A 27,804-nucleotide genomic window follows, 5' to 3' on the forward strand; every position below is an offset into this window, starting at 1 on the left:
AATTACCAGTAATAAATTGTCGAATTGGTTACTTTTTTTTTATTGATTCATGTCTTGTCTATAACAATGTATAATTGTGCAAAGTTTCAAATTGATTCGAGAATGGGTGTGGTAGACATAACATGTACACCCTTTTTACCAAACAGACACACAGACAGACAGAGTGATTTAATATAAGCTTAGTAATAAATATATGAACGCCTAGTAATTAGCTAACCAACCTGTCCATTCCTTAAATTGAAGTCATCCCACACTTCTACATGCTTAAATCTTCGCCATTCTTCTGTACAATTGCGGGCATTGATAACCGACCTCCTGTTATTCTGATGCATTTGTTTGACCCTAGCCCCTCGTCCACCTTGGCTTTCTGTGTTCTCTTCCTCATCTACATAGAACTTGACTCTTTCCTGCTCTACCATGTCCAAATCCTCATTGCCATCTGTAGCCAACGCAGTATCACTGTGTGAGAGTCTAAGGTAGTGTTCTCTGATGTTGACTGTGCTGTTGTCCTGAAGGCAAAGAGTCATGGAGGCAGAGCCATCTCTGTTAGAAGAAAATAGACATAGCAGTGTGAGTCTGAACAAGCACTATAAGGATACTTCCTTTGTTAGTAACAATAAAAATTAGCAATCTGTTGGTAGGTACAGAGTCTTTTGTAAGCCTTAAAATACAGCTTGTATCATTAAATCAAAATCAAAGAGAAAATCCATGACATTAGATATACAGTGGTACTTTGGTATTTAAAAGTATCTTCTGAACTCAAATGATTCAAAGTTCAACCAATGTAATGAGCCCAATATATTGGCAATCTAGCCAATGCCAGTTCTTCTTCTTCTAGCCAGCTTTTTGCTGCTGAGCTGTCAGCTCTTTTGCAGACTGTGCCAAGGAAAAATAGTGTGCTGTTTTCTTCAGTTGTTTAGCACTGCCGTACAGGGTGTTATGTTGGGCTGTAGTGGTAGTAGGGTCTGCCTAAGGTGGATTAGGAAGGGGCATTCAAAAAGGATATGGTTTACAATTTCATAAGGGTGGGCGCAGTGTCTACAAAGGGGAAGTTGTGTGGAATTTATTTTATTGAGATGGTAACACCCAGCCTACTCTAAATGCCAGTTAAGTACATGCACTACCACTGCATTAATTAACCACTTTTTATCTTAAATCGCCGGTCCAAAGAAAGTCATCAGTGAACAGAAGGAGAAGAGAAAGACAGAATGATTATTAAATTGAAATAGGAAATAATTGCTAAAAATGAAGATGTCATGCATTATTCAGACCTTGCTTGCCAGTAAGGAGTGTGTTTAGTTTTAGAATATACATATTACACAATATCTAGTCTGATCAATTAAATCACATTATTTCTTATGGGAAAATTAGTTTCAGTTTTCAAATAATTCTGGAATGAATCATTGTCAAGAACCAAGGTACCAATGTAGTAAAGTTCATTTTTTTAAATTTAATTATCAATTTTAATGTATTGATGAAATTACATATAATTACAATTTCCTTTAAAAAATCACACACAAAAAAAAAAAGGTTTGATATATACAATATACAAAACAAAAAAAAACTAATAGAATTTACAAATTTATAAATTCTAAAAAAAAATTGGAAATACATTTTCCTACCTATGTTCAAGTGCTGCAACAACATAACCATACGAGGCCAGCTCATAGCAATAAGTTGTCAAAGTGGTTCTGTTACCACCAATGCCATGAGAAACAATTAAAACTGGGAATTTCTCTTGACTCTTCAGCAACGGTGCTTGCCATAAGACAGGAACATAGATCTCACCTGAAGAGCAAATGTCACATATCAGCATAAAACTTCAGGTGATACGTAAAATAAAATCAGGGGGTGACACCCAACTGGAAATTAATTGCATTTAGCTAAAGCATACAACTTTTTAAACTGAAGTAAGTGACTATAGCTAGATAGCCAAACATGTGTTGCACATCTAATATAAAGAACTAGATCTTATATACATATATATATATAATTTAATGTTTTAATTATTTAATACAAATGTCCAAAATGTTACGTGCTTTAAAGGGAAGGTGACATTTCTTATGGACGAAAAAATTCTGTTGTACCTGCAGTGGTTCCTTAAGGTGTTATTGCCTGAAGTGGTAACATATAAGCAGTCCACTATCTATAGACCTACAATACTTCCAAAGGCATGCGTCTCAAAAAACCTCTGACAACAAGTCCAACTCCAGCCTTTGCATATGGCTTACATACTGGATCCAATGAAACTTAGAACTGAGAGAAGGAGCTGTAACGGCAAGCAATTGGTGCCTGAACCAGCAAGCTTTAGACAAGAGGGACTCATTATCCTTGGCTGGCTAGGAGAAGGAAAACTCTGATTCCAAACATATGCTGCCTTGCATATGCAAACATCAGAATGGCTTCAGGAGTCTATCCTGAATCTGAGGGAAAAAAATAGGAGCCTTAGCCTGCCTGCAACACTGCAGACAGTGCTGTCCTAAAGCTGATCCCGAATGGTAATGCCAGTAATGGCACCTCAGCCACCTGCATTTACTTTGGAGACACTACCTAGTTGTTTGGAGAGAGAAACTTCTTACTGTGGGGTGAGGGGGAGAGAGAGGGAGGGAGAGAGAGATCTATACAGTCTAGATCTATTACCAATATATCGAGATCTTGTAATGTCATTAATTTAAAATCGATTCAAAGATTTACCTCCAATCAGATTGGCCAGTTTTCCTAGCATCTTGTTTTTCTTCAAAAAGTAGATGTATCCATAAGCATAATGCTTTCTTGGCAACCATAAAGGCCATTGCTTGTAGCTCTTCTGCAAAAAAAAAAATAGTTTAATTTATAAACATTTTTGTTTTCATTTGAAACAAAGCACTAAAAGTGAAAGTCATGATATACTGAATGTACTGATGTAGATCTTCGATCTAGACTTTAAAACTAGAATAACTATACTTTCAATAACCCATTATTCCTGTAGGCCTAAAACATAATAACATCAACTGAAGGAATTTATCAAAACTGAATTGGAAGAAATTTCAAGAATTGATGATGCAATTTATTCTTACTATACTCCTACAGCTATAATGCAACGGCCATATAGATATATATAATATATATTATAATATATATATAATTTTGTACACAAAGTGAATGTACACTTTGGTTTCTTATAGTTATAATGTTTTTTTGTTTGGTGTAATGCACAAATTGTAAGACAAATTTCCATACAGACAATAAAGATTATTATTATTATTACAATATTATATATATATATATATATATATTATAAACAATTTGGACTAGGGCATAGATTCGCGCAAATATGCATATAGGCTTAATGTCCATTGTCTAAGTTAAAGGCAGTTAAAGCTGACATTCAAAATTAAGGATCTTAAGTTTCATTAAGTCTTTGCACCGTAACTTTGAGATAAATGGATTGCTGGTATGCGCGCTGGACTGTCGTTCGGATGTTTCGATGATCCAGGGTCCATACCCTGCCGTCGTCCTGCGGGAGGTTTGGACAATTAAGTACGTTGTCTTCAACTCTGAAGGAACATCCGAAGCACGTAAAACAAACAGGTGTGAGACAGAAAATGACAGACAAAAGAAAAAAAAAAAAAAAGAAGAAGCAATGTGGAAAAAAAAAAACAGAAGTAAATAATGTAAGAGGGTTCTTGTACAAAATATGCTAGATGCTAGAGTCTCTCCTAAACGTTAACAATAGACATCTATATTAAAATATTTCCAAGGCGCTAAGCTGTGATTATTACCACTGCCTTTTGAATCGTAGGCTACAAAAACAAGATATATAGAGCGGCCCACTGACCTATATTCCTTCTCCCCATCCCAATAAGTTATCCCGACTGCAGCCATCAATGCAAAAGTAGCATCCTATTTTTCACTTTACTTTTTTCAGGCCACACTATTACAGCTATGACCTACATTTATAAACTTCTAGATCTATTTTAGATCACAGTACGGCTGTTACTTTTGGCTAAGTGGCCATTGGGACAGAGAGGATGAAAAAACTAGATTTACAACTGGTTGAGCAAGTGCTTTAGGAAAAGGTTTTATTGACTTAGCAAGAAAAAAACAGCTGGCCAAAACAAAGATAACTAATTGACTTGTAAGCCTCAACGGCCATATAAAACAATATTAATATGATGTTTTCATCAAAATGATATTAAATTAGCGTATAAAAGAGAAAACTTCAAATGATTTCTGTTTCTTCAGTTTCAATATAGTAATCTCCGTTTTTAATATCTATAAAATTGAAAAATAAAAATTGCCTTTCACGATGTGATGTCATAAGCTCGGCCCAACGCAGTGGCGTAGATAGGGTGGGGGAGGAGAATTTGAAAATGAGTGTTTTTTCACATTAAATATATACCTACGCAAAATGCAGGGGCCCCCAAAAAGGTCAAGCCCCCCCGGGTCACCAAATGATGGAAAATTCCTAGCTACTCCCCTGGCCCAACGCTATTATAGGCCTACTTCCTGGCACTACTCAAAGACTATCCTTTCAGCAGAACTAGCAGATTATCATTCCCACACGACTTTGATTCCTAGTATTACTTTCATTAAAAAAAAATAATTAAAGCGGAAATAGACATTAGCAGATAATATTAGACGATTGTAAGCCTTTGGCTATTTGAAGACCTTTAAACTGTGCCTCTTGGATATAGGATTACCAGATTACACATACACATACTGCGTATATGTTCGTGTTGCAGACACAGACTGAAGACACAGCCTGCTTATATGTTCATGTTGCAGACACAGACTGAAGACACAGCCTGCTTATATGTTCATGTTGCAGACACAGACTGAAGACACAGACTGCGTATATTTTCATGTTGCAGACACAGACTGCGTATATGTTCATGTTGCAGACACAGACTGAAGACACAGACTGCGTATATGTTCATGTTGCAGACACAGACTGAAGACACAGACTGCGTATATGTTCATGTTGCAGACACAGACTGAAGACACAGACTGCGTATATTTTCATGTTGCAGACACAGACTGCGTATATGTTCATGTTGCAGACACAGACTGAAGACACAGACTGCGTATATGTTCATGTTGCAGACACAGACTGAAGACACAGACTGCGTATATGTTCATGTTGCAGACACAGACTGAAGACACAGACTGCGTATATGTTCATGTTGCAGACACAGACTGAAGACACAGACTGCGTATATGTTCATGTTGCAGACACAGACTGAAGACACAGACTGCGTATATGTTCATGTTGCAGACACAGACTGAAGACACAGACTGCGTATATGTTCGTGTTGCAGACACAGACTGAAGACACAGCCTGCTTATATGTTCATGTTGCAGACACAGACTGAAGACACAGCCTGCTTATATGTTCATGTTGCAGACACAGACTGAAGACACAGACTGCGTATATTTTCATGTTGCAGACACAGACTGCGTATATGTTCATGTTGCAGACACAGACTGAAGACACAGACTGCGTATATGTTCATGTTGCAGACACAGACTGAAGACACAGACTGCGTATATGTTCATGTTGCAGACACAGACTGAAGACACAGACTGCGTATATGTTCGTGTTGCAGACACAGACTGAAGACACAGCCTGCTTATATGTTCATGTTGCAGACACAGACTGAAGACACAGCCTGCTTATATTTTCATGTTGCAGACACAGACTGCGTATATGTTCATGTTGCAGACACAGACTGAAGACACAGACTGCGTATATGTTCATGTTGCAGACACAGACTGAAGACACAGACTGCGTATATGTTCATGTTGCAGACACAGACTGAAGACACAGACTGCGTATATTTTCATGTTGCAGACACAGACTGCGTATATGTTCATGTTGCAGACACAGACTGAAGACACAGACTGCGTATATGTTCATGTTGCAGACACAGACTGAAGACACAGACTGCGTATATGTTCATGTTGCAGACACAGACTGAAGACACAGACTGCGTATATGTTCATGTTGCAGACACAGACTGAAGACACAGACTGCGTATATGTTCATGTTGCAGACACAGACTGAAGACACAGACTGCGTATATGTTCATGTTGCAGGCACAGACTGAAGACACAGACTGCGTATATGTTCATGTTGCAGACACAGACTGAAGACACAGACTGCGTATATGTTCATGTTGCAGACACAGACTGAAGACACAGACTGCGTATATGTTCATGTTGCAGACACAGACTGAAGACACAGACTGCGTATATGTTCATGTTGCAGACACAGACTGAAGACACAGACTGCGTATATGTTCATGTTGCAGACACAGACTGAAGACACAGACTGCGTATATGTTCATGTTGCAGACACAGACTGAAGACACAGACTGCGTATATGTTCATGTTGCAGACACAGACTGAAGACACAGACTGCGTATATGTTCATGTTGCAGACACAGACTGAAGACACAGACTGCGTATATGTTCATGTTGCAGACACAGACTGAAGACACAGACTGCGTATATGTTCATGTTGCAGACACAGACTGAAGACACAGACTGCTTATATTCCCAAGTTGCACACACAGTGTGCTCATATGTGCATGGTACATACATAGACCGCTTTTTTTTTTACCCATGTTACACACAAACAGACTAGTTATATGCCTACGTTAGTCTCTAGATTAGTACACAGGAAAAAGGAGGGTTGAAAAGGAATATTAGAATAAAAAAAAAATTAAAAAGAGATGAATTTCGTTTGTAGAGCGGGACAACTGGGGGGACACTTCTCCCAGACAGATAACAACGTGTTTCTTACACACTGGACCAGAAGTCCAAAACACACGGAACCTGCTATAGTAGCAGGGGGAACTGCTGTAGAAAAATAAATACTAATAGCTAGGTGCTGGTGTTGTTTTTTTTTTATTTTTAGAAAAAAAAAGATAATAAAATAAAAGGGAGGAAGAAACCCTGATATTTACAACTTCATTAATGTATACTCATTATTATTCATTCCAACCATAAATTAATAATTTGTTGAAATTTCCCAAACATTTTTGTTATTCTCTTGCATAATGGTGATTCAGATATATGGCTAACAAAAGAAACGTTTCCAAGTTAAGGTTATAGGTCACACAGTGAACAATGCTTCCACTGCTCCATGACAGCGACTAAACACTGCTGAGCGGCATAAGGATTACTGTTGCGTGTCGGCATTTCATTAGGTAAGCTTGAATGGCATAGTGCCTGAGAAAAATATTTTTTTTTCTTTAAAGATTCTCAAACCAAAGTCCTCGGAACTAACCAACCAGCCGTGAAATATATTATTTAGCTTACTTTATACATAACAATGTAATAAGTTTTTGTGAATTAATTATTGCAAGGAGGCCTAAATTACAGGTGAATAAAGAGTAGCGTGATAGAGCTATGTAGCCTAGTCAGAACCTTGTCAGCCTAATCGGAAGCCCAAACCCCTAGCAGCCTAGTCACAAGCCCACTTGGCAGCCTAGTCACAAGCCCACTTGGCAGCCTAGCCACACCCAGATCCCTTGCAGCCCATTCACAAGCCCAGATACTGGCAGCCTAGTCACAAGCCCATATTCCTGACAGCCTAGTCACAAGCTCAGACCTCTGGCAGCCTAAGTTTGTAAGACTCTAAACTTCCTAAGTTAAAAACGAAGTGCGTGTTTGTAGCCTAAATGTTTTAAAATGTTCCTTCAGGGTTGATATCTACTCCCAAATTCAAACCTCAAGCAGGACGACGGGGGATGGCAGCGGGCAGGGTATGAACCCGGGGCCATCGGGACCGCACGACCAGGCAGCCATTCTATTTTTGTGTGTTGGGTACTGATACTTAAAAAAAAAAGATTGAGAACCGCTGGGTTTCGCCAATCCCTCAACAAAGAGTAGGGAAGGGGACGGTGGTTGTAAGAACCTCTTGAAAGCTAATCTAATCTATTACGTCTCTAACCAAGTGTAGACAAAACAATTAAACAAGCATAAAGATTGCTCTAGTTACAAGAGAAGGGAATGGGGGAGGGGGGGGGGCGGAACGTTTTGTTACGTGTCACTTATAATCGATGAATTAAACGGAAACCTGTCAATATTTATCGGTTACCTAGCGCTGTAAAGGTCATGAGAAAATTCGAAGGAAAGAAAAAACAATCAGGGCAACTTCACCCAGTTGTAATCATTAAAATGCCACGGTTTTACTTGTCTTAACTCGGTCGTGGTTAAGGAATATGCACTCGTAGCGTGCTCGTTATAATTAATGCAGTTCCAGATTTATGGCAGTGCGTCAACCCAGGGGCCTTACCCTCCAAAACTATAAAAAAATATGCATATTTATAAGCATATTAAATATTTTAATTTTAATAAAGTAAAATGATATTAAATTAACAAGCTCTATTTCTTTCCTCTAAAAATAAAATGCTTTTATTATTAATGTATGCATTTTTATTAAAGCTTTCGAAATGTAAAAACCTCCACTTACTTAAATCCAGCCCTGATCCCAGAACATAGTATGTCACACAATTAATCACAACTTAAGTTGAGCAGAATGCTATACTAAACTTTTCTGTAGATCCTAGATCTAGTTGGAAAGCACTTGTCTTTCATTTTTAGAATCCTTTTTTTTTTTTTTCTTTCATTCTGTGGATCAAGATCAATGGCATTGCGTGGGTCTGCGGTTTGTGAATTCAAATGAAGTACAGGAAAGGAAAGAGGAATTGAGAGTTGGAACGAGATATTTGACTTATTTCCATAAGATTCAATTCACGTAATCATTCTCAGACATACATAGTAAGAAAGATTTTTTGTCGTAAAAATTAATGCATTTCATATTTATCTTAAGTTAATGTTTAACTATGTAATGTAAAACTATTCCGAGAATGGTTCAGTCCTAAAGTAGACACTCAGATTTGTACACGAGATGTGGGAAAACCTGGCTACTTCTTATTAACTGATACACATTGGTGAAAATAAAAATGATTGCTAGTTGTTACTGCATACAGTAAATAATAAGTAAACAGCCTAGAAGCAGGCTAACGCTTCACCTGCTCTACTGATTTTGAAGTAAACTTACTCTTAATCCAAACTTACAACCAGGGCCGGCCTTAGGCATAAGCAAACTAGGCAGTCCCATAGGGCTTCCGATTGGTGGGAGCCTCGCGTAGTACTAAAAACAATTCTTTTTAGAGAAGAAAAAGCAAAACTTGTTCCTAGAGTTATTGCTGGAGTACAGTAGATTTTAAATAAATTGCGTAATTTTATTTTTTCGCGTTTTTTTTTTTTATTATATTGTTCTATTTCATTTGGGGCCACCAGATTCACTTCGCCTAGAGCCTCCGATTATCAAGGCCTGCCCTGTTACCACACACAGCCCCATGTAGCTAATTGAGATTAATATGCGATAGTGACATTAGACCGCTGCCCAGTTTCAATACAAGTTTGTGATGAAAAGGAATCAAAATGAACTTTTCAATCAGCTGATGAAAAATAAACATTTAAACAAACAAGTGACAAAGTTACAACCTGCGTAACAAAAACAAAACGCGAGTCATATATAGTTCTATGTGTTTGTCTGCTAATATTTATATGGAACAGTCCTTAAATACTTAAAATATGCTACCGATACAAGAAGCATTCTGCAGTAGCACATTATCTTATTGTATATACATGGTTCTGTATTCTTCAACTTTCAAAGAATTGCAATATATTTTTTAAAGCTTCTAAGACGAATATGAATATTCAGTAAATATATGGAGAGAAAAAATATCATGAATCATCTTTAAAAAAAACAAACTAAAAACAAAACAAACAAAAAAACACGTACTGTGCGCCTGTGCCCATTATTTTGGGAAAAAAAAAAAGTTGTTGGATACAGCTTCAGACATAAGCTATTTTTGAGGAGCAACTGTAATTCAAGGAAACGCCGAGTTGATCTCCCTTGGCGTCACGGCAACAGGAGGTCAACAAGTCCCGAAAGTAGTCTACTTCTACAAGGGAAATAGAGCGTGAACATGTCTGCGTATATCAACTACAACTTTGATTTTTAATACTGAAAATACAGCAAGCTATCAGCAAACATTCTTGGAAGGCAACGTGATTGAGGAAAAGTAGAAAAAGTTCCTTTCAAAGGGCGGCACTTAAAGGAGGCATCCGAGACGCCTTAGCATCATCCTCATTACTCTCTTCACCAGATTTCCTTTTTTAACTGTCTTAGTTTCTAGCACGTCACTGGCAGCCACCAATTTTCTATTTACATACACAGTGGGTAGATACATTGAAAGAGTACAGGTTTGATGTTGGTAAGTGCATGATCCCTCCATAAGTACACCACGCAAGTCCCACTTACGTTACACAATCTTCTCTTTTCAAGAGTTGTCGACGCTAATGTAAGGAGACACCTTTACATAATCAGTTGACTATGACCAACTTACTTAACGATCAATGGCTAGACAACCGTGAACTATGTTTCGTTTCTATTAGTGTGACGGTCAAGCCCTGGTTCACGTGGATGAAAAGAAAGTTCCCATTTTCAGGTCACAGCGTAGCTAAGGTTCAACGGAAAAGTCAAGAGGTCGAAAGCTATGTTTGACTTATAGTGATTTGAGCATTTTGTTTTTCATAGCTGAAACAGGTAACCGCAAAATATAGGAACAGTTTGCCAGAATGTTTGAATGTGAATATGAAACTGATATGGTCAAACATTACGGGACTATATATACTGTGATGTAATTTAAATAAGTTGCAATACAAATGAAAAAAAAAATAAGAGAAAAGGGGGGGGGGGCACCATGTTAGAGAGATTTTTATTAGACCTACGTTTAAACGAACTAGTTATGTCAATTATCCGATCGTGTCAATAACCGATTTGTTGGTCCCGAGCATCTTTCTATTAAAGATTTTCACAACAAAAGTGTATCACAAGTTTATCACAGTTATCTGCTCTTTGTCTGCAGTTAACGTTCTTTCAAAACAAAACAAAACAAAAAAGATAACAAGATATGAAGAAATGTGGGTGACGATATAATAAACCTAATGAAGAGCATCAGAAAATGAAAGGAGGAGTATTGGGAGAACTAAAACTGCCTCTAACAAAAGAAGAAAATAAACAACGAACTTGACCGTGCTGTAGCCTTAAAAGATTTTTCGGACTTTATGTGTAGCCCGTGGATTATGAATAGTCTTCAACGTATCCAGCTGCATTCTTCGTCCACCCACTCCGAACATAGTGCTCCAATTAGGGCGTGATGACCTTGTGGTAAAGAGATATCGGGGTACTGAACCAATGGTCTCAAGTTTAAAATCTGGTAAACGGGAATTATGCATTCTCCTAATTAAATTGGCTAGTCTCCAATCTGCTACACAAACGAAACCCTCGGATACAGTTCAACTTTACATTCCAAATCCCAGTATGTGGACATGTAGGTCTGGACTCGTTTACGTATTTAGTATTTGTGGTAATTTCTGAACGCCTCGATAGATCTTGATAGACCTTAACATAAAAAATGACACACAAACCCAGCGTTACTCAAACTGTGGAGTGTGTCTTCCCCCCCCCCCCCCCCATTCCAAAACATATTGTAAATAAATTAAATATATATACACAAAGAGGAAAATAGCTGGCAGCAGATGGCCTCTGGAAGAGACAGTTGGAGAGCTCTCACAAAGGCTGCAGGACACACATTTGAGACCTCAAAGGAATGCCATTATTGAAGGCGTTGAAGACGGAAAGAAAACTTAAATAGACCGTCGGTGGACAACGGCTTTGTCTGCACGAGATGCGGAAGAATATGCAGGTCGCAACTGGGTTTACGTAGTCGCGTAGTCACTGAAACATGGAATCGAAGACATTGCCATTATTATTTGATATATAAATAGATATTGATAAGTTTCTTCTCTTTTTCATACATTCTTAAAACCCTGTCAGAGGCAACTGTGGAAGCTTACAGAGGGAAGGGGGCGTACGAAGATTTTTTTGTCAAAATGAAAAAAAAAAAGAAACGGGAGGGGGGGGGGGCAGGAGCCACTGATAAATGTTTGAGAAACACTGACCTAATATATTTCATTGCAAACGACGACGAATTCAAGATCTAGTGTGTGACAGGCTGTAATGGAAAGTCTAGAATTGAGTAGACGGGGATCTATGAACTGTGGGATATCACACAAGTGTTCATCGCGTTCCCAGCCGACTTCATCGTAACAACAGCTGACTACGAGGCCGCGGCCTTCAGACGGCTGTGTCAGCGAGTTATTTGGGGCGGTGATTAAGTGCCTATAAAAAGGAGAGACAATGCCTACCGGACAAGGACGATTCCAGATTTATCCAACTTTATTCTACTCCGACATTTTTGGCTCAAAATCAGCGGTACCGATGCTACTATTTAGTATCAATTAATTATCGACTTTTTGTAACACTTTTAAAACGCTTCATGTTGGTAACACCCAACCAGTATTATTTTGTTTTGTTTTGATTGTCTGTCCGTCTATGTAGTCACGTTTAAATTTCTAAAAAAAAGTCAAAACAAATGTAAATGTTCACCTAGCGACTGAGTCATGCTTGTTACTAGACTACTTCAGAGAGCCTATACTCTATGCAATCTTTTTGTTGTTGTTGTGGTTTTTAGTCATGCAAACATACACCATTTTAAAAACCTGACTTAAAGTCTTATTTTAGATATAGGATAGTACTTTACTATGGAACACAGTGTTAACTTATTCACTCTCAGAGAATCTACCTTTAGGGTCAATGTAGACCTATCATAGTTAATTCCGTCTTTCTTAACACTAAGGTTAAAAAGTTACCCGTTTAAGACATTGCGATCCATGGGGGCAGATGATGTAAATCTCATGTTTCTATGACCCACGGTTAACGAGGTTGCCATTGGCCAACTCAACGACCAACAACCCTTAAATTAATTTTTTTAGCTAGATCTATATCAATTGACTTCCCCCAACATGTTTCAGATCACAAAGTCCCAGTCATAAACGGGATTCAAACTCAAGACCTTCGGCTCGGATGGCTAGCGCTTTACCATTCGGCCACCACGTCTTTTTCCTTTATACTACAAACAAACACACACAAAATGTAATAGTCAATAAATCTGAAAGTGAGGTGAGTGCCATCAATGTGCATAGCAGCAATGGAAAGACTGAATACTATGCATTAGTGACATGGTGAATTCCATCATCTCTTTTTTTTTTTTTTTTTTTGAAGTAACATCTATGTTTACTAGTTTATAAGATATGATAGATAGTGTATCATTAATTTAAAAATATTTCTATTATTAACAATACAACGCAATAATTGAAGCCATACAAATTTTCACCAGCACATGCCTACATTGGCGACTTCAGCAAATTGCATTCCTAAGTTCTTTTAAAAATCTCATTAGCTTTATTCTTCGACTCTTCCTGTACTAGGCGAAGGAAACTAGAACTCTTCAGACAAAAAAAAAAAGTAAACATCCTGTGTACCTCCTTTCCGCTCCACCCACCCGTTCACTTTCAATCAAACATTCTTCATCAACCAATGAGGTTACGCCCATAGCAAAACATTGCTAAACGAAGACAAAAATAAACACATTCGACAGGCACTCAATTGACGTCACAAAAGCGGTTTGCACTTCGTGAAACAGAGTGTGATGTCACGTGGGATTCGCCTTCCCCCCCCCAGCGTTACCAACACTAGGACCTAAAAGCACACACAGAACAACGCAAACAAAAGAACAGCACACCGTGCCTCCGTACTAGATTAGAAGTAATTCACCCAATATTAGAATACATGTTACCGCATTGGGTCTACCCAAGGGACAGGGAAACTGGGTCACCGCCAGAATAGACACCCCAAAAAATCATGACGTAGTCAACGCCATTACAATCTTTTCTAGCGTATTCTTTTTTTTTTCCCGGGGGGTCTTTTAAAGTTAAATAGACATATGTTACTATTTACAGAATTAGGCTACCATGAATGCGAAGTAGCCTATAACGGCTTAAGAATTAAAAAACATCTGGTTCTTTTGTTAGCACAGGATTTACAATTGTAGGCTTAAATATGCATTCTTCTAAGGCCGAAGATTAACAGACTAGATTACTATGATACTCAGAACCGGAGTTACATACGTGGAGGCCCAGGGACAAGGCCCCTACATTCTTTCGAAAGCTTTAATAACGATACACTTATGAATAAAAATACTTATATATAAAGGCATGCTATATTTTAGAAGAATGTTTGAGTTTGTGGAGGGTAAGGGCCTTGGTAGACGCACTGCCGTATATCCCATCTGTACCGGTATGTACAGATTCCGAGCATGCTACAACTACAAGCGGGCACTTCTTAATCACGACATTGTTGCCACCCGACGACAGATTTTAAGGGTTAATAAAGGGGGAAAATACTTTAAAGTTTCGGCCCGTCGAAATTTGTGGAGGCCCTGGGGCTGTAGCCCCGCCTGGTCTCCATAAAACCAAGCCCTGAGAATACTTCTTAACACATGGGATTTGCTAAGTCAGGTTACATGTCATTAAAGAAGAATCGCGCTGAAATAAAGTATGCCATACGTACAGAGAAAACTATTCATCTACGTCAGGTGGGAGATTGGATTTTAAATAACTATTCGGAACTATAAATAGTACAAGTGTAACTAATTGAAATGTAACGCAAACATTACAACAAGAGATATAAAAGTAGTCCAAATATATAACTAGTAGGATACAGCGCTGAATACAGAATAAGATACAAGTGTATGTGAACATCTCAATTTCCTGTTAACACTATCAGCTAATGTACTGTAGTGGAAAATGCTATCTTTTTTTTTGTCAAGGCGTAGATTTAGTGTCACATAACGGACCTATATATAATCATCAAGTGCTAAGCGTACAAAGGACTCCTTATCCACCACCTCGTGGCGTCACAACGCGACCACTGCACGGGCCGAAATTTGGACCATTGCTAACACCCACGCAAAACAAAACTAACAAGGTGACGAAAGGAGTTAATGTGTGTGTGTGTGTGTGTGTGTGTGTTACAAACAAACGCATTCCTACCACTGACTTAGAATAATATATTGAGACAATTATTATCAGTAACAGACTGTAATATCAAAACAAACGAAGCTCTATGTCGACTTCCTAGGTAATATTTCAAACGATGCAGAGGTGGTCCGTGAGTCGCCGTCAGCGGTCCGCAAAAATTGGGAAATCGTAAACAATTAAAACTTGTTCGCTAAAAGCCAGTTTATCCAATCGAATAATTGTAATAATAATCAACTCGCTTTTTTTCTGCATTTGTCATTTATATTATTATATTTTGTTATGCAACTAAGGCAAAAGACAGAGAGGAATGGAGAAAGACGGTCGACGAATCTTGCATGGTGCACCAACGGTCAAACAGGTAAGAAAAAGAGGTCCGTGGGCAAGTTTCGATTAAGTTAAGGGGCCCCAGGGTCAAACAAGTTTAAGAACCTCTGTTATGTATAACTAAAAAATAAACAATGAATAAAAAAGAATAAATGTTATTTACGGAAGACAGTGAATAGCCGATGTAGCTACGAGCATATTTTTTAAACGATAGTAAAATCGAATTTTAAAGAGTGCGTGCTGTGTACAAGAAAATGCCATGCGCAGTACAAACTTTCTCAGTGTGCAAACACGTAGTTTTTGTGTTTTTTTTAAAAGACCAAAAGTAACGATACAATAGTTTTGAACATAATGAGGGCGATGGTGTAATTGGTTTTGCAGAAGTATTTCTAAACATGACAGACGGACAAACAAACGGAACAAACACAGCAACTTTTTTCTTACGAGCACCGCTAAAAAAAATACCCAGTAACAATTTCTGTCGTTATTGCAAAGTGAAGGTGCTAAAAATACCACCAGATTTCTTTCTTTTTCCTTATCTGTTATTTAATGCATTTCCTGTTTCCCCAGACCCTCAAGAAAAAAAAATTATTTCATGCCAGATTTTCCCTTTATCTCAAACCAAACATTTAAGGTTGCGGATTTCAATTGAAGGATTAGTGAAGTTCTGAGCCAGTTGTTTAGCTGATATCTTTCGTCACCAATGTTGCAAGAAAAAAAATGTTGTTTGCTAAGAGAAGTGTCTGGGTGCAGATAAATTTCATTCTTTTTAAGCACATTACTAAATGATTTTCGGAATAAAATTCCTCCTACAGAAGAGAACCACACATTTATCAATCACTTTAGTACAGGGAGATGTAGGCTATGTAAAGAAAATCCAATAAGACTGATCCATGTACTATTGTGAGGTGTACTCCTCACTCCAGCATTTCTATTCCCCAGCATACCGGAAACAACGTTCAAACTTAACTATTTGATAAATGCTCTTCTCAAAGATGTCTTGAAAAATAAAGTCAATATACATATCGGCATCAGAACATCGTTGTGCTATAGAGTCTATGGCCCCCAGTAACTGAAATGTGAAAAGCAATTCTTCAAAATTTAATTGCTCCCCCCCCCCCTCCGGCACCAGAGAAAGATTGACATCAAGACCGGCCCTAACAATTGCGGGGCCCAATGCGAAACGGATAGCGCGCGGCCCAGTCAGTGTATGGATAAGGATAATAAGTGAAAATTAAAATTTTGCATTAGAAAAAAAAAACAACTTTGTCTTTGCATTACATTTTTATTAAATGAAAGCTGACAATGCCGTTTTTTCTTTATCGCGCGTAGGAATGGCGCAATGTCAGGTGGTTTCCTGATTTAATTCTTTAGTATTTCGTATCATAGATTTAATTCTTTAGTATTTCGTATCTCATAGATTTAATTCTTTAGTATTTTGTATCTCATAGATTTAATTCTTTAGTATTTTGTATCTCATAGATTTAATTCTTTAGTATTTTGTATCTCATAGATTTCATTCTTTAGTATTTCGTATCTCATAGATTTAATTCTTTAGTATTTTTTTAAATAATATAATATTATGAAGATGCTATAACAGGCCTACAAACATTTCTTCTTGGTGCTAGGACATTGTCACATTTTAGACCAACGCTTGCTGGACGGAGGACACGACCCCAAAAAGGAGGACATGTCATGTTTGCCAAAACTTTGAGAGCGTCACTGTGTAAAATAATTACATCTCTTATGTCGCGTGTGTGCGTTGCGGCTGGTGTACCGAGAAATGTAGATCTCTAAGAGCAACCACTAAAAACAAGTATGCACAAGTACTAATACAATTAAACACGTGAATATGATTAGCCTTTAAGTGAGCACACGAGGAATGGGTGGGGCTCTTGTTTCTCATTGTGTGACGAAATAGCAACACACAAAAAAAAACATTTACAAAAAACATAACCCTAATATCCTTGCTGAGGACGTAACATTTTAGCTCCCGTGTAGTGGTTAGAGTCAATCTTAAAACCACATCCAAACAGGCAAATCATTTGAAACCCGCCCATGTATAAAGCTACAACCAAAAATGTAAACAATTTTGAGGCAGACCTCAACGAAAGAAAAACAAAACAAAAAAAAATGTACAAACATACAAAGTATTACAAAACATCTGACATCCGGATGTGTGTCACGTGCCCTACTTATAAGGACGATGGCTTATTATAGTCATGAGATCTAAGGTGAACTAAAACGAACTCAAAGCGTGCCCTTCCCCCCCCCTCACACACACACACACCCCCCCACATTTCTTAAACGTTTAGCCCTTAAGCTTTATTTTGATTGGTCAAACGTTGACCACTTCAAGTGCACTATTGCTATTGAAGCAAAGTGTTTATTTCGTACCTTTTTTTAAAAAAAAAAAAAGGTGAAACTATTTTTCTATCCCCTGCTATCATTGTCACCTGTCCAGTGACGTATTGAACCGGGCTGGATCGAGACCAATAGTTATGTTATCGAAGGCCTGAACACAGACATGTGACGTGGCAACGAGCTTTTGGTTTCCACTGCCCACAGGTTGTGACGTTGCAGGTCTGTGCTGAGGCCTTCTATAACGAATGACTCGGTTGGATCGACATCAATCGCAACGTCGCAACCTGTGGGCAGTAGAAACCAATAGCTCGTTACCATGTCGTACAGACTTCTGACGTGGCAACGAGCTATTGGATTCCACTACCCACAAATGGCGACGTTGCAGGTCAGTGTTCAGGCCTACTATAACCAATGGTCAAATGATATATACTCAAACTAAGAAGACAGGAAATGCAAAATACTTGGCAAGTTGATAAATAGTTTCAATACATTATAGTATACGCGTAAGAAGAGTCAACGTAAAGATAAGAAAAACTATTTTTATCTACTTTTTTTTTGGTAAGCGTAGGCGGTTTAAAAAAAAAAAAAGCAAATATGCCTTTGACACTGACCTAAATAGCTTCGATGAAGTGGAGACGTATGCCAGGTAGGAGGGTTTTCATTCCCCCTCCCTCGTTGCAAGCTCTATTGGGTGTTGAAAGTATTTGATTTGACGTAAGAAGAAAGAATATGTGTGTGTGGTTCTATTCATTTGTTTATTTTGTTTGTTTGTTTGATTTTTAAAAAGAATTAGATCTACAGAAAGACGTTAAAATTACACTGGAATGCGTGTACATCTATCTGAGATTTTTTTTATATAAAGCTCAATCAACTCACTCCGTCTGTCTGTCAGCTATACATTTTGTACACGTTATTTTTTCCAACTTCCCATTCTCGGATCAAGTTAAAACTTTGGACAATTGTTCAGTGTCCCTAACAAAACATGAATCAATAATTAAAAAAATATATCAACATCAGTGATAATTGATAAAATTTTGTTTGGTATAAAAAAAAAGAAATAAATCATACATTATTGAGACATATGTCTGAAAATGTTCAGTTGTTGTTTTTTTTTTATATAAGCATAGAAGCTTTTTTTTTTTATTATTATCATTTATATTTTGTTTGTATTTTTTTAGGTACATCGGCGAGTTGCAAAGTTAAATTGTCAGAGACTGACAGACAGCCTTAAGATATCACGTGGCAAAATGGACCTGGAGAAACTCAGAAACGAAACCACTTCCCGAGTTTATATTTTATTACAATGTCTACTGAGGCTCAAGCTCGTTATGTAAGCAATCAATCGGTCCTCCACCACGCCTAGAAGTACTTAAAGGGAAGCCCCCATTTCGTAATAATCATAGAGAATATTGAGTTACCAGAGTTAGTGTCATTCAAGTGTCTCACTTCAGTAAGGGGACACAATCGGACATCCTGAAGTGCAGAATGGCATCGATACTGAACGAGCCAAGGGTGTAGCCACATTTCAAATAATTAGATATTAGGGAGAGAGAATGCTGTAGAAATTTGTAATAACAAGAGTTACATTTTCTTTACCATTTTGTTTTCCAGGCATAAAAGAGCTAATTGATTTCGTCATATCCAATGTGTTCTCGGCGCATAAGAGAGTGTTTGCCTCCCCTGACACTTTTACCCATCTCTACCGACATGATGCACAACTCTTCAGTTGGTGTACTTGAGTTACGTAGCTAGCTCTTGTTTTACCGAGATGTTAATCAGCCTTAGAAGCGACACTTAGCGCACCGGTTCTCAGCCTGTGGTCTACAACCCTCTTTTTTTTTTAGAGCGCGCAAAGAGCTATTGGTCTTCAATGCCCACAGGTTGCGACGTTGCATGTCAGTGTTCACGCCTTCTATGACGATTACTCTCGGTTGGATGCGCTTCTGATTGTCTCACGATGGTTCAGAGTTCAAACCCTACCAGCCCGCCGTCATTCCCCCGTGTGCAGGCTAGGGCTATGAAAAAACATCTGAAACTTGTAAAACAAACTCTATGAGGTTTGTCAACTTTCCAAAACAGTTGGAGAGAAATGATTTGCAGTCACTTTTGATTAAAGACGTTCTGAACTAGCATATTTAAATTAAAATTATTGACCTCTTAAGATAAATATTCTTTAAATCGAATTTTGTTTCACAGATATACATTATATTCCTTAAAAAGTTCCCGTGCTCTACATAGGCGTAACCCAGGGAATAATTTAAAAAGTGGTTCCCAAGTTTCAAAAAGTTGGAAACCGCGCTGTTGAGTACTTGAACTATTCGCGTTGCCTGCCTGAACAGATTTTGATCTAGTAGGTGGCGAAGGGTGCAAACAATTTTAAGGTTGGTGGAGGTGAGGAGAAGCATACAAAAAAAAAAAAAACAACTTTAAAACATGTACTCAACTTTTCAGTCCCAAATACTTCGTAACAATGCTCAAGCCACACCCCGCAATGGACATTAGGGGAAAAAAAGGAGGAGGGGTGAATAAAGAGGGGTTTATTTGTTATCTTTTTTTTTTTTACAAATGTACCCTAATCGAGTCATATCAGCATATTATAAGTTTTAAAAATGAAGACAGAAACAGCATTCGCCATTGTACTTATCGTCGCTAAGGACGCTAATAATAAACAAACAACCGTCACTGAATTACTAAACAGAATGAAGAAAAATCAGATAGGGAATTACCGGAAAACGTTCATTTGTTGTTTACCTTTCGGTATAACTAAAATCACGAGTTCGGAAGGAAAACAAATGTAATGGGGTATCATTCAGTTTTAAAGATATATGCAGTCTGGCTGAGTCTGGTAAGAGAGTATTCCAACGAAAAGAAGAAAAAATGTCGCAATTTTTTTTTAAAGGATTGTCAAATGAGCTGTATCAGGCAAACTGGTCAGGTTATCTATAAACTGTGCAAATAGTTGTTTGCATGTCTGTAGGCTATGGAAGAGTGGCGCTGTCACTTAATTAGAACAAGACTTCAATGGCATACGTAAGGTTTACGCATACTGCCTCTAGATCTAGATCTGTATCTTTCAAGAAACTTATCTTTCAAGAAACTAATTAAGTCCCAATTTAAAAAGCTTCTCCTTAATGACAGAAAATTACAATAGATAACTATAAAATCTTCTATTTTTACAAGCACTTCACTGGCACAGTGATTAGTGTGTTGGCTTGAGGAAGCTTGCGCCCTCAAGTTCGAATACAAGTCGTTCAATTTTTTTATTCAAGTCGTTCAACTTTTTTCCTTTTTGTAAATGTATTTAAAAAGCGATCGTAGTAATATTCACCCAGATAACCCTTTCTTTTGTCCGCCCCCCCCCCTTTTTTTTCTCTCCCAAGTAGTCCAGACAAGTAATAAGATCATAGCGCATTAAGATAGCGAAAAGCAAGAAAAAGTCAACTCCTTCATTATATCCTAGTTGCTAGTCTTCGACCTACTTTTTCATGACATATTCAGCTAAAACAGCCTTTAACACAGTCAACTTCAAACAGATAACTAGCAATGGAGAAATGTTGGCCCACGGGCTACAAGCGGGGAACGGAAATGGCTCTCACGTACAAGATAAAAAAAAATGTAGAGAATTTAGATCTAAACTTGTTGCTATTTTTATCACAGACAGTTGCAATACGAAGTGAATGCGGGGGAACTGATACGTTTTATTCCGCTGCTCTTTCGGTTGTGAGAGACATATGTCACAAAATGGACATTTTAAGTCAGTAAACAGAGCGAAACACACACACACAAATAAAAATAGATTTGCACGTAGATGCATATCCAGTAAGACAGGCAATGGAAAGTAATGGGGCAAAAAAAGGGGGGAGGGAGGGTATTATATATCAAAATTGTAACTAGGTCAGACACTTATTTAAAATGAAGAAAATGTATTCTTAAATTTCAAAAGTTACGTCATTGAACCGTGTGCATGTATAAGTTCATCATTTGCGTGTGCTCCAGACTCCCGCGTCCATTAAGAGTTACGGTTACAGTACTCCGATGTGAAGCATCGAGTAGAGAAAGCAATAATTACATTAATACGGATAGTTATCATTTATATTTTTAAAAAAAAAATTATTTTATTATGTTGATTGTTTTAGGGATTTTAATTTCTAAATTATACCGCTAAAAGATGTCCAAGTTTGGATTACTAATAACGTATTTACCACAAAAATAAAGAGAAGTTAATAAAACACAACATGCAACGTTTGAAAATCACTTTTCTGAAGTTCAACATTTTACATAGCGAAGAATGATTCATTGAAAAATTGAGATTTAAATGGAGAGATTTTATTTTATTTAGTCACGCTTTTAAAAGACATCAAATATTTGTACTCGAATTGGAAGACCAATTCTAAACACTCCACTAGCTTGCCTCAATCATTGCAGTACCTACACACAAATACTAAATGTAGGTCTTATATCGTTTGCACGCATCCTCGTAGCGAAGTCTTTTTCTTTTCACTATAAACTCTATTTCAGACTCATGCATTCACTGACAAACATTGTGAAACATCAACACCGAAAACATTCCCCATCCCCTTTTCCCTTTTTTTTTCTATGTAAAGAAAACCAAAATGTGAAGCGCCATTTTCACCTCTCCCAAAAACTGCACACACAGAAATTGTTCGATTTTCTTTGATCCAAGAGAGTCCTGTCTTGGGTTTGATCTAGGGTAATACTAGGCAAGCAGTCCTTAGGTCAGTCTGTGAAGGTTCGAACTAGACAAGCAATTATTAGGTACAGTTCAGTTTGTGAAGGTTCGAAGTAGACAGGCAATCATTAGGTCCAGTTCAGTGAAGTGAAGAGTCGAACGTGCCGGTTCTAAATTAGGTTATTAAAGGCATGTTTCATGAAATTAAAAAAAAAAAAAACGTGAATAGTAACTCTGTGTGTAAACAATAGTGCAGTATGGCCAGCACAACGATCAAAACTCAAGACTCAATGACGTAAAGATTGTTTTTTAATCCAGCAGAAGTCAGGTTTACAAAGACAGTATATATAAAAAAAAAAGTACGTTCTAAGATGACCGGCAAATCATAACGCTGATAGCTTGACCAGTTCTTTAGTAAATAAGTCTAAGTGGCCGACATAAAAGAATACACGAATCAAATGTTAAAGAGTAAATGTGGCTTCTGGAAAGGTCTCTTATTTTTCAAATACTATACAAGAAAGACCGCGCCCATGTCGAGGTCGTAGAAATATTCAAATTCACAAACTCTCGGGAAAAACAAATCATTATGTGTATAAAGAGCGTTCACGCCTCTCTGCCTATATACGGACATGCAGTATATATAGTAAATAATTGGGATTTAAAACAAAAACGAATGAATGCTGGGGCTACTTTAAAATGTAATGTAGATTAAATGCTAAATAGATCATCAGTGTACTCTGAACAAGGCTGGATTATGTAGGTCAGACAGTGAGTAATCAGTCAAGGCTACTGAAAATGTCACACTTTGAACATCCATTCAGATGTCACATCGGTCTGCAACGGATCAATAATAAAACTTTCCAGTTGTCAAAACAAACAACGGACTGTTTCTTTGTTTGTTTACCCCATCATTGTCCTCCATTATCACAGAGATCAGAGAGGCCGACATACCACTTTTCAACACCCCCCCCCCCAACCTCTAAAGTTTTCTTGTCTTAAGCTTACATCGTGAGCAAGTGAAGAGAGACAAATAGAGAATTAAACCGACTGGAGGAGATGCAGCGACACATTTGATTGAAGTGACAAACAGTGATTCTCACATTGCGTTGCAAAAGTCGGCGACTCGAGCCAGGCATATTGACACGCCAAGAACCACCAAAAAATAATTCATTAAAAGAAAGAAGAAAAAAAGCTAATAGCTCGCTGTTCGGTGTATCCGGTTTTCCAGTGGCGTAGCTAGGGTGGGGAAGGGGAGTCCAAATTCGAAAGTACTGTCAAATCACATTTCTAATTCTTTTCGGTTGTAGCACAAACTAATTGTTAGTAGTTAGCTGGCAAGTGATCTTTTAAAAGAGCGTCCATGATATTGTTTAGAATCAAAAATGTATCGCGAAATACCCCAATTGAAAGAAACTCACAAGAAACACAACACCACATTCACTCTATGAGATTGAACACCGACAGTATCTCTACTTTATCTTTTTGTTGTAGTGTCGCAATAAATGTTTAAGCTTTACCATTGTTTCACAATTACAGAAGTCGTACAGGTATCCTTCTAGATGAACTCGCCGCAGCTCAAATAACTTATATGTCTTTACGTCATTATGTAGAAGCACATGCCAAGAGTTCTTTCGTGAACCTGATTCCTACAATCCCTACAAGACCTGCGTCTTAAATGTACCACCTCCCCCGAATCTCTTTTGCTCAGCCCGACTTTTCAGTCTAATTTCTTATTTGCCAAGCCACTTTTCATTTTCTGGTTCACAAAGACCAAGGCCTCACTAGGGCTTTTCATTTTAAATTAAGGCTAAGGGCCTCCTGTATTGGTTGGCAATAGAAATATTCTAAAGATCCAACATAAGCTATTGTTGCCACGCCTTGAAAGGTTAGGGCTAGTTTATGGCATAACGAAATATTCAGACCGAGGAATTAAAAAGACAAGCTTTGACACTTGGTAAACTTGGTATTGTGTTTAATTTGGGAATTCAAGAGACCCGGTTCTCAGTTTTATTTGTGATCCGTAAAAAAAAAGACAGACCATAAACCGTAAACAGGATTTCAGACCAATTTTAAAGTGGCTAATTGTAACCTAAATATTTCTTTAGATTTGGGAAGTCAATATTATGAAAGATTCGGAAATCCTACAGTGGGATAGTAGTTTTAATTATTATATACTCTTATCTTCTTATCTTATATAATACAGACGTTACTTCAAAAAAGAAGATGATTACGTCCTACGCGTCATGCATTTAGTCATGCATATTAACCAATGACTTAAATTCTGCCAAGTCACTGGTTTTCCTGGCTAGCTCAGGCAACCCATTCCATGCTCTAATAGCACTAGGGAAGAAGGAGTATTTGTACAAATTTGTCCTAGCATATGGGACGAGGAATGTGCCTTTATATTTGTCTTTCAGAGTATTTTATTAAATTTTGTTTTTGTATTTGAAGATTATGGTTCAGTGTTTTATGTATGATTGCTACTTTACTTTTGAGCCTTCTGTCCTGAAGGCTTTCTAAATTTAGTGATTTTACTAAAGGTGTTACTCTAGTCAAATGTGAATATTCGTTTGTTATGAATCTCACTGCTCTATTTTGTGTCTGTTCCAGTTTCTTAATGTTTTCTTGAGTTGAGGGGTCCCAAACGGAGGATGCATATTCTATTATTGGCCTAACCAAGGTTAAGTAACATTTTAGTTTTATGTTCTTATTTGATTTATAGAAATTTCTTTTAATAAATCCTAATGCTTTGTTTGATTTTTTTGTAGTTTCATCAATATGTGGATTCCATGATAGTTTTTCATTTATTATAACACCTAGGTATTTTGCGTTTTTAGTCTGTGATACTGGTTTGCCATGAATAAGATAAGTGGAATTAATTTGTTTTAGTTTTTTTGTTACTCTTAACAACTGACATTTTTCTGGGTGGAAAGACATGCTCCAATTTGATTCCCATTTCTGTAATTCATCTAATTCTCTTTGTAAAATATCTGTGTCTTGTGTTGTTTTTATTGTTCTATATATTATGCAATCGTCTGCAAATAATCTGACTTTTGTTCCTGAACTAATGCAATTTGGTAAATCATTTATGTAAATTAAAAATAGTAGTGGACCCAAGACTGTACCTTGAGGTACACCTGAGTTTACTGTTATCGGTGTTGATTTAGAGCCATTTATTATTACAGTTTGTTCTCTCCCTATCAGAAAGTCTTTAATCCACTGATGCAGTGGGCCATTAATGCCGAAATATTTTAATTTTTTAAGCAAACTATGGTGGTGAACTTTGTCAAAAGCCTTAGAAAAATCTAGTAAGATAGCATCTATTTGTTCACTATTATCTAAACCTTTTGAAAAATCATCAATTAGTCCTATTAGTTGTGTTTCACATGATCTATATTTCCTAAAGCCATGTTGGTATGGTGTGAGGACATTATGTTTGTCTAAGTGGTTTATGATGTTGCTACATATTATGTGTTCTAGGATTTTACATGTGATGCTGGTAAGTGATACTGGTCTGTAGTTCCCTGGGTCAGATTTTTCTCCTTTTTTAAATAGGGGGGTGACATTAGCTTCTTTCCAGTCCTTTGGTACTCTGCCCTGGTTAAGTGAAGCCTGAAAGAGTATTTTGAACACTGGGGCTAGCTCATTACTTAGTTCTTTGAGTAATCTAGCTGGAATACCATCAGGTCCAGAAGCTTTATTTGGTTTGGTGTTGGCTAATAGTTTTTGAATTCCATTTTCTTGTACTACTATATCTTCTATGTTGTCTACTTGGTTCAAATTCAGTAATATGTCTTTGTCTCCTGGGGCTGAGAATGCTGATGCAAAGTATTTGTTTAGAATGTTTGCTTTAGTTTCATTATCATTATGTATTATGTTATGTTCATCTTTTAATGGCGCTACGCCTGTTGTTTCCATTTTCTTAGACTTAATGTATGACCATAGGTTTTTGTTGTTATCTTTAGATATTACATTGTTTATGTATTCACTCTGCAGCTGTCTGCTTACTTTTTGGGTTAAGTGTTTAATTTTTATATACTTTTTGTAAACTCTTTCTGCATTAGTTTCTTTAAATTTTCTATAGAGGTTTTCCTTCTGTTTACAAAGCTTCTTTAGTCTATTATTAAACCAGCATTTATTTATTTTGTTTGATGTGTATTTAGTTGGTATATGATTTTCTATAATGCTTTTAAGATGGTTTTTAATGAAATTCCAGAGGTCATCGACTGGTTGGTTAATGTCTTTTTCTAATAAGAATGTTTGTTGAAAGTTTAGTGCAGCTTGGTGTAGTTGTGTTAGGTTACATTTATTCCAGAGTAAGAAACTCTTATTATAATTGTTATTAAATATATACATTGGAAATAACTCCTTTGTGTTACAGTTGTACTCTCTAATTCAATCATGTATATGAATACTGGTTTCCGTTGTTTGTTTAACGAAAAAGCAACCAAAAAGACGCTCTCCAAGCGGATGTTGTTACTGAATAAGCCTCAGCGGATATCAAGACACGTGGCCTACAGACTTCTGAATACTATACATCCAAGAGATCTATGAACTGAAGTACTAGACGAAGTGGTGCTCGGAGTTGTTCGGGTGAACACTATGAGATTGTAGGTGGAGGAATGTGATGACTCGTTTGGGGCTTGGAATATACAACCTAATAAGCGTTTAAAAAAATAATAATTTTCAAATAGAAAATGAGTGATAAAATCTTTTTAAGTTTCATCTGCTGCTCATTACTTTTTGGCAACATAGCTGATATTTGTACAAATCTGGCTACCGGGAAAACCTTTCTATCAATTATTGACCGCACATTTCTAATCAGGTTGTCCCCCCATCTACCTAGGTGGAAGCAAACGTTAGTTAACGTTAGTGTAATTTAGTTGATGAAAATATCTTCCTTACCTTTATATCCGTCTTCTTGGTTGGATAATAAAGTCTGTAGAAAACTCCACTATCAGATACATCCGACATCAGATCCACGCATCCTACGACGTAGGGACCGGTAGGCAGGGGCAGGTGGCGGCGGCGCGGCCTCTGCTGGACCTCTGCCTGCTCCTCGATGCTGGACGCCTCTTCCGAGGTGTTGTCCTCTGCCTCCTTATTCTCCTTGGGCACCCCGAAGCCCACACAGCCTGAGCCTAGCCGCAAAAGCGCCGCCGAGCTATTCCTCTTGTGCCGGTTGAGACTGCTGAGGTTCCTCCTGAGGCTGACAACGATGTTGCTGTTGCTGCTGCTGTCGTTGTTGTTGTTGTCGCTGTTGGGGAACAGCTCAGGGAGGTGGATACTGGTGATGTAGTTTTTGACAGCACCTAACACGGTTGCCATACTGTCTGTTTTCTTTTTATTCTTTTAGTATAAACTAAAAAGAAAGACAGCACAAGACGTTACATAAGCTTTAAGCAAGCCTTAATTGCAGA

The 27,804-nt window shown here is 37.5% G+C and overlaps 1 protein-coding gene across 1 annotated transcript in view; it reads right to left on the reverse strand.

Moving 5' to 3' along the window:
• LOC106074196 (platelet-activating factor acetylhydrolase-like) overlaps positions 1–27,804 on the reverse strand; it is a 40,140-nt gene that overhangs the window by 8,388 nt on the left and 3,948 nt on the right. The window contains exons 2-5 of the mRNA XM_013234938.2: positions 27,290–27,746; positions 2,695–2,806; positions 1,623–1,788; positions 222–543 (exon numbers count right to left, since the gene is read on the reverse strand). Of these exons, the coding sequence (XP_013090392.2) occupies positions 222–543; positions 1,623–1,788; positions 2,695–2,806; positions 27,290–27,712 (1,023 nt within the window). The 5' untranslated portion in view covers positions 27,713–27,746. The remainder of the gene's footprint in view (positions 1–221; positions 544–1,622; positions 1,789–2,694; positions 2,807–27,289; positions 27,747–27,804) is intronic.

The sequence above is a fragment of the Biomphalaria glabrata genome, chromosome 17 (genome assembly GCF_947242115.1).
Source record: "Biomphalaria glabrata chromosome 17, xgBioGlab47.1, whole genome shotgun sequence".
NCBI lineage: Eukaryota > Metazoa > Mollusca > Gastropoda > Planorbidae > Biomphalaria > Biomphalaria glabrata.